General features: G+C 39.2%; 1 protein-coding gene across 1 annotated transcript in view; it reads left to right on the forward strand.

Moving 5' to 3' along the window:
- dync1i2a (dynein, cytoplasmic 1, intermediate chain 2a) overlaps positions 1-13,356 on the forward strand; it is a 37,828-nt gene that overhangs the window by 7,363 nt on the left and 17,109 nt on the right. Inside the window, exons 3-5 of the mRNA XM_016276283.1 lie at positions 634-748; positions 1,835-1,925; positions 5,398-5,513. Of these exons, the coding sequence (XP_016131769.1) occupies positions 634-748; positions 1,835-1,925; positions 5,398-5,513 (322 nt within the window). The remainder of the gene's footprint in view (positions 1-633; positions 749-1,834; positions 1,926-5,397; positions 5,514-13,356) is intronic.

Here is a 13,356-nt window from a genome sequence, read left to right on the forward strand (position 1 = left end):
GTTTTGTTTCTCATCTGTTCTTGAATTTCTTTAGATTGCGGCATGATGTGTTGCTCTTTAAGCATGCTTCACTTTGTCAGACAGGTTCTATTTAAGTGATTTCTTGATTCAACAGGTCTGGCAGTAATCAGGCCTAGGTGTGGCTAGTGAAATTTAACTCAGCTTTCTAAAATAATGTGGTTAATCACAGTTCTTTCATGATTTAACAGGAGGGGGCAATTAATTTTTCACGTAGGGCCGCGTAGGTTTGGACATCTTTTTTCCATTAATAAATGAAATCATCATCTAAAAACTGCATTTTGTATTTACTTGCATTATCTTTGTGTAATATTTAAATTTGTTTGATGATCTGAAACATCAAAGTGTGACAAACATGCAAACAAATAAGAAATTAGGAAGGGGGCCAACACTTTTTCACACCACTGTATATGTTGTTTAATGATTTTTCTTACCAAAAACTTTAGTAGCAGGGTTGAGTGGTTGAGCTTGATGAATGCAGTCAACACTACAATTGGTGTCAACATTGAGTAAATGCAGTAGGAGGGTAAACCGAGTCAGATTACTGGTTTTTGTTCTTTGGGAACAATAGTTTGTTGATGAAGTGTTTGCTTCACTCTGTTTTGTTTGTGACAGGCTGAGCTGAAGAAGGAGGCCGTCCCACTGCAGGATGATTCAGACCTGGAGAAAAAGCGCAGGGAGGCTGATGCTCTGCTACAGAGTATGGGCATCACTTCAGACGCACCTGTGGGTAAGTCACCTGTGCACCCGAGCCACATCAGACATCTAATTGAAAATATCCCTCGAATATCAAACTGTGATCCCTTTATGTATTGGTAAGACGACCCCTTGCAGTCTAAGTCAATGATATGCTATGTGGACCCGAATTTTAGCTGATATTCAACAGCACAAGTTCCTTTGAGAGTGGGGCCAACAAATGGAGAAACCCAGTGCAGTGTACTACATTGATTGAACACAAGGGGGCAGAAGTGCACCACTGTAGTTTTGATGGTTGGCAGCTAATTTCATCAAACACTTAGATTTAGTATTTATGACCTATTTTATATCTGAACGTTGTAAATATAAGTAACAGTATTGTTAAAATGGGCTAAGAACATTGACAATCTTGGTCAAATTTTACATGCTCAAAATCTAAATTTAATGCATGTGACCAAGACAAACTAATTATCTAATAACTAATTATCTAACACACACACACACTTCAGTTTGTGATTAGATGGTACAAACTGTTATAATTATTATTATTATTGTTATTTAATTTTTTTGTTTAGTGTTACAGTACTGATTAAAAGTTTGGAATAATTCCGATTTTTAAAAATGTTTTAAAATAAGTGTCTTTAATAATTAATGATTAGCAAATCAGCATATTAGAATGATTTCTGAAGGAACATGTGACACTGAAGACTGCATTAAATTTAGCTTTTCCATCACAAAAAATAAATTGTTTTAAAATATATTCAAATAGAAAACTGTACTGAAATTGTAGTAACATTTCACAACATTACTGTTTTTACAATATAGCCTTGGTAAGTGTAAGAGACTTCTCCAAAAAACATTAAAAACTTGTATTGTTCCAAACTTTTGACCAGTAATGTAGGTACATGTGCTGAAAATCATCAAAAAACCAGTTCATCAGACAAAATGTGTCAGAAAAGTTAGTGAAGAGAAAAGCTCTAGTAGTGTTTGAGCGCACATGACACTTGTGTTGTGTATGTAATGCAGTGTCATTCAGACATTTTTAAGTGTGACTGAATTGTAACATTTTTGGAGGGCACTGTTTGTGGATGAAAGTATGTTAATCTCTTGCTTTCTTCAGGTCCCACACCCATGTCTCCCACGGCCAAATCTGCAGGCACTCCGAGTGAAGCAGGGAGCCAAGACTCAGGAGAGGGTGCCACCGGGCCAAGGTACTCTCTCTCTCTCTCTCTCTCTCTCTCTCTCTCTCGTGTGGCAGGTCTGGTCTGATTGGCACTGGAGAGGTTTGTGGCTTTAGCATTGCTTGAAGGACAAACCGGCAGTGAAAGTGGTATAGTATTTTTGTGTCTGTTTGCAGGTCTGAGCAGGTAGGGGAAGTTTCTGCTGAATAAATCTCTGTTATTAGCTGCTTTTCACCTGTGACTAAAAGATAATTTATTGCTGGAAAACCCCTGAGAAGAGAGAGGGGGAAACATGAAAACATTACCTGTGTTCCTACACCTAGTGAGCTGCCCGTCGTGTCTGTGTTTTACAGCATCATAGATGCAATCTTAATGCAAAGGCTGTTCCGGTGTGATGTTGATGCAGCCTTTTAAGCTAAAGCAGAATCGCATCTATGGAGAAGTTTATCCCAGAATCCGATGTAGTAGGCCGGAAATTCACATCACCCTTGTTCCCTCAACAAAAACACAACAGGATTTTTCCATTGGCTTTTTGCAGAAAATAAGCTCTGTGACCAACAAAAGTTGGATGCTCATCGTGATAATCTTCACAAATGAACACAACGTTTATCCATTATGAAGCCTAAATGCAATCGCCAGAAGTAAAAACCCAAGCGTAGGCTATAAATGAACTACACCATCTTCTGACTTTTTAACATCATCGACAACTCTTTCAGTCTTTATTTAAAAAGCATTTTCCCTGAAAGTTTGCGTTAGAATAGTTTGCAAGAGCATATTATGAAGATGGTGGGGCTGTAAAGCCGGATCTGTGAGTAGATGAGTTTTCCTGTTCAGTGTGGTGATGTTTACTGTCTCAGACAACCTCTGTAGGCCCGTTTAGCACCTTGTTCGCAACTGCCTTTTTCAAGACAAGTAAAAGCTTTTAAAAATCACAGGAAGGTATAACTGGTGTATTATATAGGTTGTAGAATAAATCATGAAAGTGTCTTGATCTTGAATGAACCCCGGAGCTTATTTCAGACATTTAACCAAAACCCAGTGGCTTCCAGAAGATGGAACTGGTGCTAAAATGCTAACTCGTTTCCTGGTTCCCTGCAGCACTCTATTGTCCCAACTGAATAATGAAATAGTTCAGGCTTATTGTGATTTTTACTCTTTGTTGCTGTAATGTTGCTCATCCTTACGTTATATCTGTTAGGTGACAGCTGTGCATTATTAATACCAGATTCTAGTATAGGGATAAAAAAACAGTTTATTATTGACAGTCAAAATAGAGGGGAACTGGAAACTGTTCTACAGCAGATAAATGGGACCTATTATGTGGGGACACGGGCAGCTAGGATTGAACCTGCATTACCTGCATGAGCCCCAAGGCTCAACTTTTCTGGAGCACATGAGCTAACCACTTGGCTCCAACTAGTAAAACAAAATAAATATAGAAACCTTATAGAATTAGAGTGAATTTTAGCTCACAGTAAGACCCGTGGGAGCAGTTTAGAGCCGCTGTAGGGAGTGTTTACAGCAGAAACTCTCACACACACAGATGCCCCCTGGGCTCCGTGTCCACTCATGTCCCACACCGCTTCAGCACTTCCTATACACACACACACACACACACACACACACACACACACACATCACAGTCACACTCCCACTTAATGCACTCATGACCACACACAGCCTCAGGTTGTGCTTCCGCTGGTGTGTCATGATCTGTAAGGATTTCATTGCCTTTATAATATACACCAGAAGTCGTCTTTTAGTCATATTGAAAATAACAACCAAAAAAAGTTCATTTTATTTTGTAAACAAATATCCCACACCATTGAATGAGATGACTGAAAGTATTTTAATGATGCATTTGGCTTTGAAACTAGATTGCTTTGTTTGAGCGGTTTTCACTTGGTGTTGTCATTATTCTTCTTATTTGGAGTATTTGAGTTATTGAGAAGGCCTTTCAGTACTATGTGAAAGCATATGTCTTTTGTTCACCAAAAGAGCATTTATTAGATTTTTATATGGATTTTATATATTTTTTAAATGTAGTCAGATATTGTACGATCACCATTTTAAATAACATTGTTATTCTATTTTAAAATTCCATTTTTTACCTGTAAAGGCAATGCTCCATTTTCAGCAGTGGTTTTCTGAAACCTGAACAAATCCTTCTCTTGTCAAAATGTGGTGTTTGAGGGGACCTTTCTTATTAGCACAGTTTTAAATGGTTGTGCTGCTAAAATAGCTTGTAAATGTCTCATTATGCTATATTATCAACACATTTTTAATAAACGTGATTTGTATTTCTTTTCGGAACTGATTGGTTATAGGCCTCATTGAACTGAGCTTATGCACCTCTGTGTTTGAGTGAAAAAAGCACTCAAATTATTGAATATGCACCCAATATTTAGCAATAATGTAGCATAACAAGATATTTATAAGCAATTTTTGGTAGGCCAAAAATTAAAAATGATACATTTGTCAGCTATCAGTTCAAAAAATTATTTTTTTTTGGGGGGGGGGGGGGGGGCCTGAAGATTTGAGCAGACGAAACAGAGCACCACTTCGGACGTCTGGTTCTGTTTCTGTTTCTGTGTTGTGTTTGTCTCATGTGTATAGAAGCTTTTCTTCTTGTCTCTAACTGCTCTGAAGGACTATACCATTGTGTTTTAACCACCTCTCTGTCTTGCTGTATCTCTCTCTGTGTGTGTGTGTGTGTGTGTGTAACCCTGTCTCGTGGCTGTGACACTAACAGGACTCTGCACTGGGACTGTGACCCCTCCACTCTTCTGCTTCACTCTGAGCCGGGGTACTGCACACTTTCTGCTCGTTCTCCTTCACTTCTGCTCTTTCAGACCTCTAGAGAAAGAAGTCATGAGTGATTGTTGGTGACCGTGAGCATGGATTCATACTGTGATTCATGCTGTACTGTAAAGTAACCTGCAGGATAGCAAGGCATATGGGTTTGGATGTTTTAAAGGTCACAGATGTGAATGTAAACATTATTGTTTGCAAGATTTATAAGAAGTGAGCACAGTGATTTTCACAACCCAGTCCAGAACTCCTCAATGAAATGAAATTAATAAATAAATTATAAAAAGTTAATTTATAGGCAGTTTATCTGCAAACTAATCAGGCACTAAAAGCCTTTTATGATTAAAAGATTTTCAAGAGCATAAGAAACAAATTTAGTCAAATGTGTCCTTTTTTTTTCTCTAGCAAACATGTCCGTTTCTGACCACCTATGAATGCGGTGTGGGTGATCGGATCACAGTGCGCTTCTGAGACGTATTGGAACATGTTTCCACCTGTACTTTAAGTGCTGTCCACTTGTGATCAGATCAGCTGAGAGAGATCTTACCAGAAGTAAATGTGGCCTCAGTTTGTCATCTGCTCAAGAAAGATGTGTGCAGCATGTGTGTAAAACTTTAGATGGTTGAACAATGTGGGCGTTGTTCCTTCTTATGAGTTGTGTGTGTGTGTGTGTGTGTGTGCTCTCTCCCAGGCGTGGTCCTCTGAAGTTGGCCATGGTGAAGGTGACCCACGTGGATTTCCCTCCCAAAGAGGTGGTGTCCTACACGAAGGAGACACAGACGCCCACCATGACCGAGCAGAAAGAGGGTAAGTCGTGATCAAACACAGAGGGATTCTGACTGATACCATTCACAAGATTGTTTTCATGTTATGCACAGCAACCAAAGCAATTTCTGATATCGTTACATTAAAAAAACAACATTAACAAGCTCCAGAATTTTTAAATGCTACAGATGGATTGTTTCTTTACATTTGTATTTTTAATGTTTTTTACAGGAGTTTCTCTTTGCTCATCAAAGCTGCATTTATTTGATCAAAAATACAGGAAAAAATTTAATATTGTGAAATATTATTATGATGTAAAATAACGTTTTTCTATTTTAATATGCATTAAAATGTAATTTATTGCTGTGATCAAAGCTGTATTTTCAGCATCATTACTCCAGTCTTCAGTTTCACACGATCCTTCAGAAATCATTCTAATATGCTGATTTATTATCAGTGCTGGAAACTTTTGTTTCAGGATTCTTTGATGAATAAAGTTAAAAAGAAGAGCATTTATTTAAAATAGAAATCTTTTCTAACAATATACGTATGTACACATTTTTCATTCCAGCTTAGGAAAATTATACTTTTTACTGTAAATTTGAACGTTTTTATGATAAATATCACTAATAATTTTTTTTTTCTGATTGTCTGTAAACATCTTTTAAACAGTCAAAACAGTAGGTTTCCAATGTCAGTTATATTATCGCTTATCAACCACAGCATAAAAATTAACATTGGCTTATTATTGTACAGCAGTCAGTGACTGTTTTCTTTTTCTTTTTTCTCAGTGATAACTAATGAGTTTCAAACTTTCACTGAAACGAATAGAACTTATTTTACTAAAGGGTATTATTTGACAAAGGTGGTTTGGTTCATTACAAATAAATGAACACTTTTAACACTGAGGATGCAGGTCAGATTAGAAACAAGCGTGACTGACACATGTCAATCATAGGAGGACGAGGCTGGTGAGTGGCACTGCATTTGCAGCAGCAGTTAGAGCACAAGCCTCTGATCTGAGAGCTGTTCAGGTGTGTGTGTGTGTGTGCGCGCGCATGTGTGTGTGTGTGTGTGTGTGCGCATGTGTGTGCGCATGTGTGTGCGCATGTGTGTGTGTGTGCACCTTTTTGGAAATTATCTTACCGTAGTCAGCATGGAGATGAAAGCTGAGGGAAAATTGCAGAGACTCGAGAAACATAAGACGTAAGGCAAGATTAAACTCTCACACACACACACACACACACACACACAGACACACACACACACACACACACATCTGCTTACAGAGACGGAGCGACAGGAAATGAGCTGTAGGTTTGTAGGTTTATGAGAGTGTGTGTCCAATGGCAAGTCAGGATTTGTGTAATTGCAGTTGAGGCCTTTTATGTGGCCGTTTTTTGAATGTCCACTCTCATGTCAGATATACATGATCACTGCTTTACTCTGTGTGTGTTTGTGTCTTTGTGATGTATATTCTGTTGATGTTTGTGCAGGAGATAATTAGGGATCGTTTTAATGAAAGCTTTTTTAGGAGTCTTGAATATATCAGTATTGGACAGTTTAATTGATTGCCATTGGTTTGATTAGGCTGATATTAGATGCAGATATTACCTGTGATTTTATCACAGAAATAATGTTCAGAGAGACATCTGCCGGTCTAAAAATAAAATTCATCTTTCACTTTTTCCCCTCTATTATCTCTCAGTTCACGTCCTCTTAGTCTTCCTGATCTTTAAAGATTCTTCAAGAGAATAAATCTTCAATGAAGTTTCTTTCTCATGACAACTGTGACAAACATGATTACTAAAACAAAGATGAGCACTTTAACTGCAGAAATTATTAAAGATAAAAAAACGCTCCTCTGTTGAAGTGTGGACTCATCCCACATTAGGACTGAGAAATAATCACAATTTATAATATATAAGACTGTGTCATTGATAAGTTCCTTGTATTTTGTGTAACTTTGAGTGTCAAGTCAGATATTTTATTATCACATTTGACTTGAGTAACACAAAAACTAACTTTGATTGATTTTCTCAAATCAGTTTAGACTGTCTGTCTATTTCAATGAATTTATTTCAGATATCAAATATTCACTGATATCCCCACATCACGTTTCATGTTTTAGTATTTAAAATAATTGCTCTTCTTTTGAACTTTCTTTTCATCAAAGGATCCTTAAAAATCATCATGGTCGCAAAAATGTTAAGCATTGCTCGTGTATTAAAAAAATTCAGTGCACACAGACTGAAGTAGTTTAAGTCTTTGGTTCTTTTAATTGTGATGATTTTGGCTCACATTTAACAAAAACCCACCAATTCACTATCTCAACAAATTAGAATATGGTGACAAGCCAATCAGCTAATCAACTCAAAACACCTGCAACGGTTTCCTGAGCTTTCAAAATGGTCTCTCAGTTTGGTTCACTAGGCTACACAATCATGGGGAAGACTGCTGATCTGACAGTTGTCCAGAAGACAATCATTGACACCCTTCACAAGGAGGGTAAGCCACGAACATTCATTGCCAAAGAAGCTGGCTGTTCACAGAGTGCTGTATCCAAGCATGTTAACAGAAAGTTGAGTGGAAGGAAAAAGTGTGGAAGAAAAAGATACACAACCAACCGAGAGAACCGCAGCCTTATGAGGATTATCAAGCAAAATCGATTCAAGAATTTGAGTGAATGGACTGAGTGAATGGACTGAGGCTGGGGTCAAGGCATCAAGAGCCACCAAATGAACTTTTCCACGACATTCTAATTTATTGAGATGCACCTGTAGATAAATGTCACTGTTTATTACTTTTTATTGTTATGCGTCATTATAATTAAATATAATTCCTCCTGTCCTTATAGTGAGATCGTTTTCACTTCTTGCTGTATTTTACACACACACACACTCACTCTCACACACACACACACTAGGGGTTGAACGACTTCTGATTTTTTGAGTTTTTTGAAGTTTATGTGATGAAAGTCGAGTCGAAATCGACTAGTCGCTGATGACGTCATTAATGAACAAATAAGTCTGGAGCTGTGAAAAACACCTTGTGCACATATGGCATATATAACAGCTTTTTTATCAGTTCTTTTGTCTTTGGGTCGTTATATTTCTCACAGATTTCTGCTCATTCTAAATCAGATACAGATAAAGTAGCACAGTAAAGACTACATTAATATGAATGCATTAGTGAGAGCGATTGTGTGTCTGAATTAATTCTGCCTGGCAGCATCTCTCTACTAGTAGTGAAGCTGTGGGATTTAGTTATTAAGAAATATATGCTTAAACTTTTCAGTTTCTAAGCTATTTTATTGAGAAATCACAGAACAGTGTTGACAATACATTTCCGCCCTGAATGATTCTGTGCGTGTGATGTACGCGCTACTGTCTGTAGCCTATGTGTGCGTTACAGTGCAGCAGCGCATTAGATTAGAACGGCAATTAACTTACCTGTACAATAAGCTGTTTAAAATGTGCATTCTACCGTTCAATTTCGAGCATCCAGTAATATTATCACACATGTCTTGTGGAGCGCTTTCAGAGTATGCATTTATTTGTCATTTGAACTGTTTGGAAACGGAGCGTAAATGTGGAAGTCCTTCAAAGATTTCTTAAGGCCCGTTCACACCAAGCACGATAACTATAAAGATAACGATAAAGATATAGTTCTAAAAATCGTTCTCAATATTAAAGAATAGCATAGTTCATACCACAACTATAATGATACAGAGGAACAACATCGTTGTGATCACTTTCAAAACTATTTTTTTCCCAGCTGATGAACGATAAAACACTGACAGCCAATCAGAATCCATCCTGCTGTAACGAGCTCAAGAATTTAAAGCGGCAGACGCGCGTGTGCTTAGAATAAACAGACGATATTGTTCGCTGGTGTGGATGCTAATATCGTTATCTTTATAGTTATCGTTCTTGGTGTGAACGGGGCTTTATCCTGTTGCGCCCTCTATAGGACCAGCGACTAGTCGACGTCAAGCTTAAAGCGGCATGGCAGAGCATTGAAGTCGATTAGTCGGTGCAACCCCTAACACTCACTCACTCTCTCACACACACACTCACTCACACACTCACTCACTCACACACACTCACTCACTCTCTCACACACACTCACTCACTCACTCTCTCACACTCACTCACTCACTCACTCACACACTCACTCTCTCACACACTCACTCACTCACTCTCTCACACACACTCACTCACTCACTCTCTCACACTCACTCACTCACTCACTCACACACTCACTCTCTCACACACTCACTCACTCACTCTCTCACACACACTCACTCACTCACTCTCTCACACTCACTCACTCACTCACTCACACACTCACTCTCTCACACACTCACTCACTCACTCTCTCACACACACTCACTCACTCACTCTCTCACACTCACTCACTCACTCACTCACACACTCACTCTCTCACACACTCACTCACTCACTCTCTCACACACACTCACTCACTCACTCTCTCACACTCACTCACTCACTCACTCACACACTCACTCTCTCACACACTCACTCACTCACTCTCTCACACACACTCACTCACTCACTCTCTCACACTCACTCACTCACTCACTCACACACTCACTCTCTCACACACTCACTCACTCACTCTCTCACACACACTCACTCACTCACTCTCTCACACACTCACTCACTCACTCTCTCACACACACTCACTCACTCACTCTCACACACACACACACACACACACACACACCAGTTCCATTCCTGCCACTGTATAATAATTTCATCAACTCACACTCTCTCCTGCCTCTCCTCCAGCACATAACAAATCACTCTGGGTTGACATTGGTAGGTTTTTCGCTCTCTTGCTCACTGATGGAGTGGTTTGTGGTGAAGAGGCTTGTGGGGCTGTTGAAGGCTCAGCTCTGTGTAGGTCAGAAGGTGTGTTCCATCAGTTGTATGGTCTTGGTGTGCATTAAAAAACATTCAAAAAGGCTGTAGATGTGTGGATGGAAATTACTTTTATTACTGCCTGATCCACAGCTCTGCTTGCTGGAGCACCAGGGGTTGTGAGAGTGTGAAATTGAATTAAAAGTGATTGTTTTAATCGCCCTTGTGCTCATGGGAGGGTTAATATCCTGTGCTAATCACAAGAAGCCTCTCAAATGGAGAGCATCTCTCTTAAAGTGAGGAACCCTCAGCCCAGCTCTTCACAGTTCCCATGCATCTCTAAATTAATACTATTGTCCAGCATCTCCTAAATGCACTTATTTAATCATTCATCAGCTATCAGTCAATGACTCAGGAATTACAACATTGATTATAGGGATAATTAAAAAACCCCATTGTGCTCATTTTATATCTGTTTTGCACAAACTTTTTGAGACAGAACTAATTTGGTAATGACAAAAAAGTAATGGAGTATAAGTTGAACTTGAACCCATTGCAAAATCTGCTTGGGGGAAGTCTTTCACACATATGCAAAATTCCTGATCTAGTAGATTCCTATTGCCTGGATTTTGTCCACGAACATTAGCTAAACAATGGTACATTTAACCACACCTTAAGACGGCATTTTTGGTCATTAAAGGTGCATTTGTGTATAATGCCTTCACAAAGTTAAGTTTAAAATAAGCAACTGGCCGATTTCATGTGACCAACTCAACCTGTTGCAAAATCTGTGTGGGAAAATCTTTCGCCCATACGCGGAATACCAAACCATGTGAATTCCTATTGAAATAACTGGTTTTTGGCCTTGAAACTGTGCAGAAAAATGGTGGCCGTACCTTAAGACAGCATTTTGGGGCTTTGGAGGTGTATTCAAACATTGAAATCCAGCATCTAAAAAAGCCTAAATGGGACACTGATCTTTATCGATCTGTTCAACTCCTCTCTGAACAAGGATGCGACCCGAAGAGCTGCGTACACCTCTTTGTTCTGTTTTGCAGCTGTAAAGCCCATCGCGAAGACCCCCTTCATTGAGTCGCGCAGAAGTCCTGGAGTCGTATTCACAGAGCTGAGGTTCGCTCGGGCCTCTTTCACAAGCACAAACGTGGAAGTCAGCGATCAGAGGTCTCTCTGCGTCTCCTTTTCTTTTCCTGCGTCCGACGGACTCCGTGCACCTGCAGAGGACATCAAAGAGCATTAGTCTTGTCCTCGAACAACCTCTGACCCCATGGGGCGCTTGCATTAATACATCGTCCTTTGACAAAGCCTGCCGATTACTGGCTGCTCTCTTTCTCTCTCTCTGCTTACGCCCTCCCTCCCGCAAAAAGCTTTTATTTCTTGAGGGATACAAAAGCTGTAATTGCTGCTGCTTTGAGATGAGGTGTCGATGGGAAGGGGATCTGCCATCAGGGTGAATTCTGTTAAATGTTTCTCTCTCCTCCCGTCTGTGGGGTCACCAGGATCGCTTGCTTTTCTCCAAATGGGCATTTTTGCTGGCAGGTGCATTACACCCCCTATTTTCAGATTGTCTTTCCTCTGCTAATGCCTGGCAGGTTGATTGCTCGGGTCTGGCTGGCGGAGAAAGGGCCGTGCTGCGTTCGGGCCCCGGACTGAAAGACACTGATTACTGTTTTCCTCTGAGCCTGATTGAGGCCCTTGAAAGGAAAGATTTTAACCTTCTCTCCTCTCTCCTTGCTGAGTACGGCCTGGCACGGCGAGATGGCCCGTGTCATCAGATAAACTCATCAGCGCGAACCCCCACCACCCCCTCTTCTCTCTCTCTTCAAACCCGGCCCTTCCTGAGAGAGCCGTGGACACATTTCTGATCTAAAATCTGACAGATGACTTTACCATTTTGATTATTGCAGGGCGATTTCACTCTCTATTGAAACAAGTTTTTCTGGTCATGCAAAGAAGCTGCCATTAACATGGGCGTACCACAAAACCTTCCTTTTGATTATCGAATATGACTCTTTGTGGGGGAATTATAATTATAATCGGTAACTATTTATTTTAAGGTGTCCTTGTTGCACGTTACATGTACTTACTATTATAATAACAATTAATTATGAATAATTACATACAAACCTAACCCTAAGCCAGACCCTAATCCTAACCCTAACCATATAGTAAGTACATGTAGTTAATTAATATTACTCAGTACTTATGTATAATTACACTGTAACAAGGACACCTTAAAATAAAGTGTAACCTTATAATCTACCCCCAAATTAAAATGATTTCATTATTTACTCATCCTCATGTTGTTGGATGAGATCATTGACGGATATCCTAGCGTAACGTAAACCATAAGTCTTTAGTTGTAGTGTAATATTCAAAGTGTTCTGAGGTCAGAGCTTTGTGTGAGGAAAATATTGAAAATCATTATTTTTCTGATACCATTTCCATTTGAAATAGACTACAGAAGTCATATTAACTTCAAAATGGTGCAAGTAGTTCTCACAGTCAAACAGGATTTGCGCCAATGCTGCCATATTCGATTTGAAAGCTGTGGTGGAGGAGAATATTTTCAGTGAATAGTGACTTGCATTACAGTCAGTTTCTCACATATGAGCTCATGTCTTGTAGGCAGAGTTCATCCAAAAATAAAAATTTGCTGCCCTCAGGCCATCCAAGATGTAGGGGACTTTTGTTCTTGAGTAGAACAGTAAAGAAGATTTTTAGATGTAACCGTTGTCCTTGGTGTTTCATAAAATGTAAGTCAGCGGCTAGAACTGCGCGATTAATCGAAAATAAATCCGAAATCATGATATGGCTTAGTGTGCAAAGCCATGTATATATGTAAAATATATATATATATATATATATATATATATATATACAGTGGGTACGGAAAGTATTCAGACCCCCTTACATTTTTCACTCTTTGTTATATTGCAGCCATTTGCTAAAATCATTTAAGTTATTTTTTTTTCCTCATT

The sequence above is a fragment of the Sinocyclocheilus grahami genome, unplaced genomic scaffold (assembly GCF_001515645.1).
Source record: "Sinocyclocheilus grahami isolate Dianchi unplaced genomic scaffold, SAMN03320097.WGS_v1.1 scaffold100.1, whole genome shotgun sequence".
In the NCBI taxonomy this organism is placed as follows: domain Eukaryota; kingdom Metazoa; phylum Chordata; class Actinopteri; order Cypriniformes; family Cyprinidae; genus Sinocyclocheilus; species Sinocyclocheilus grahami.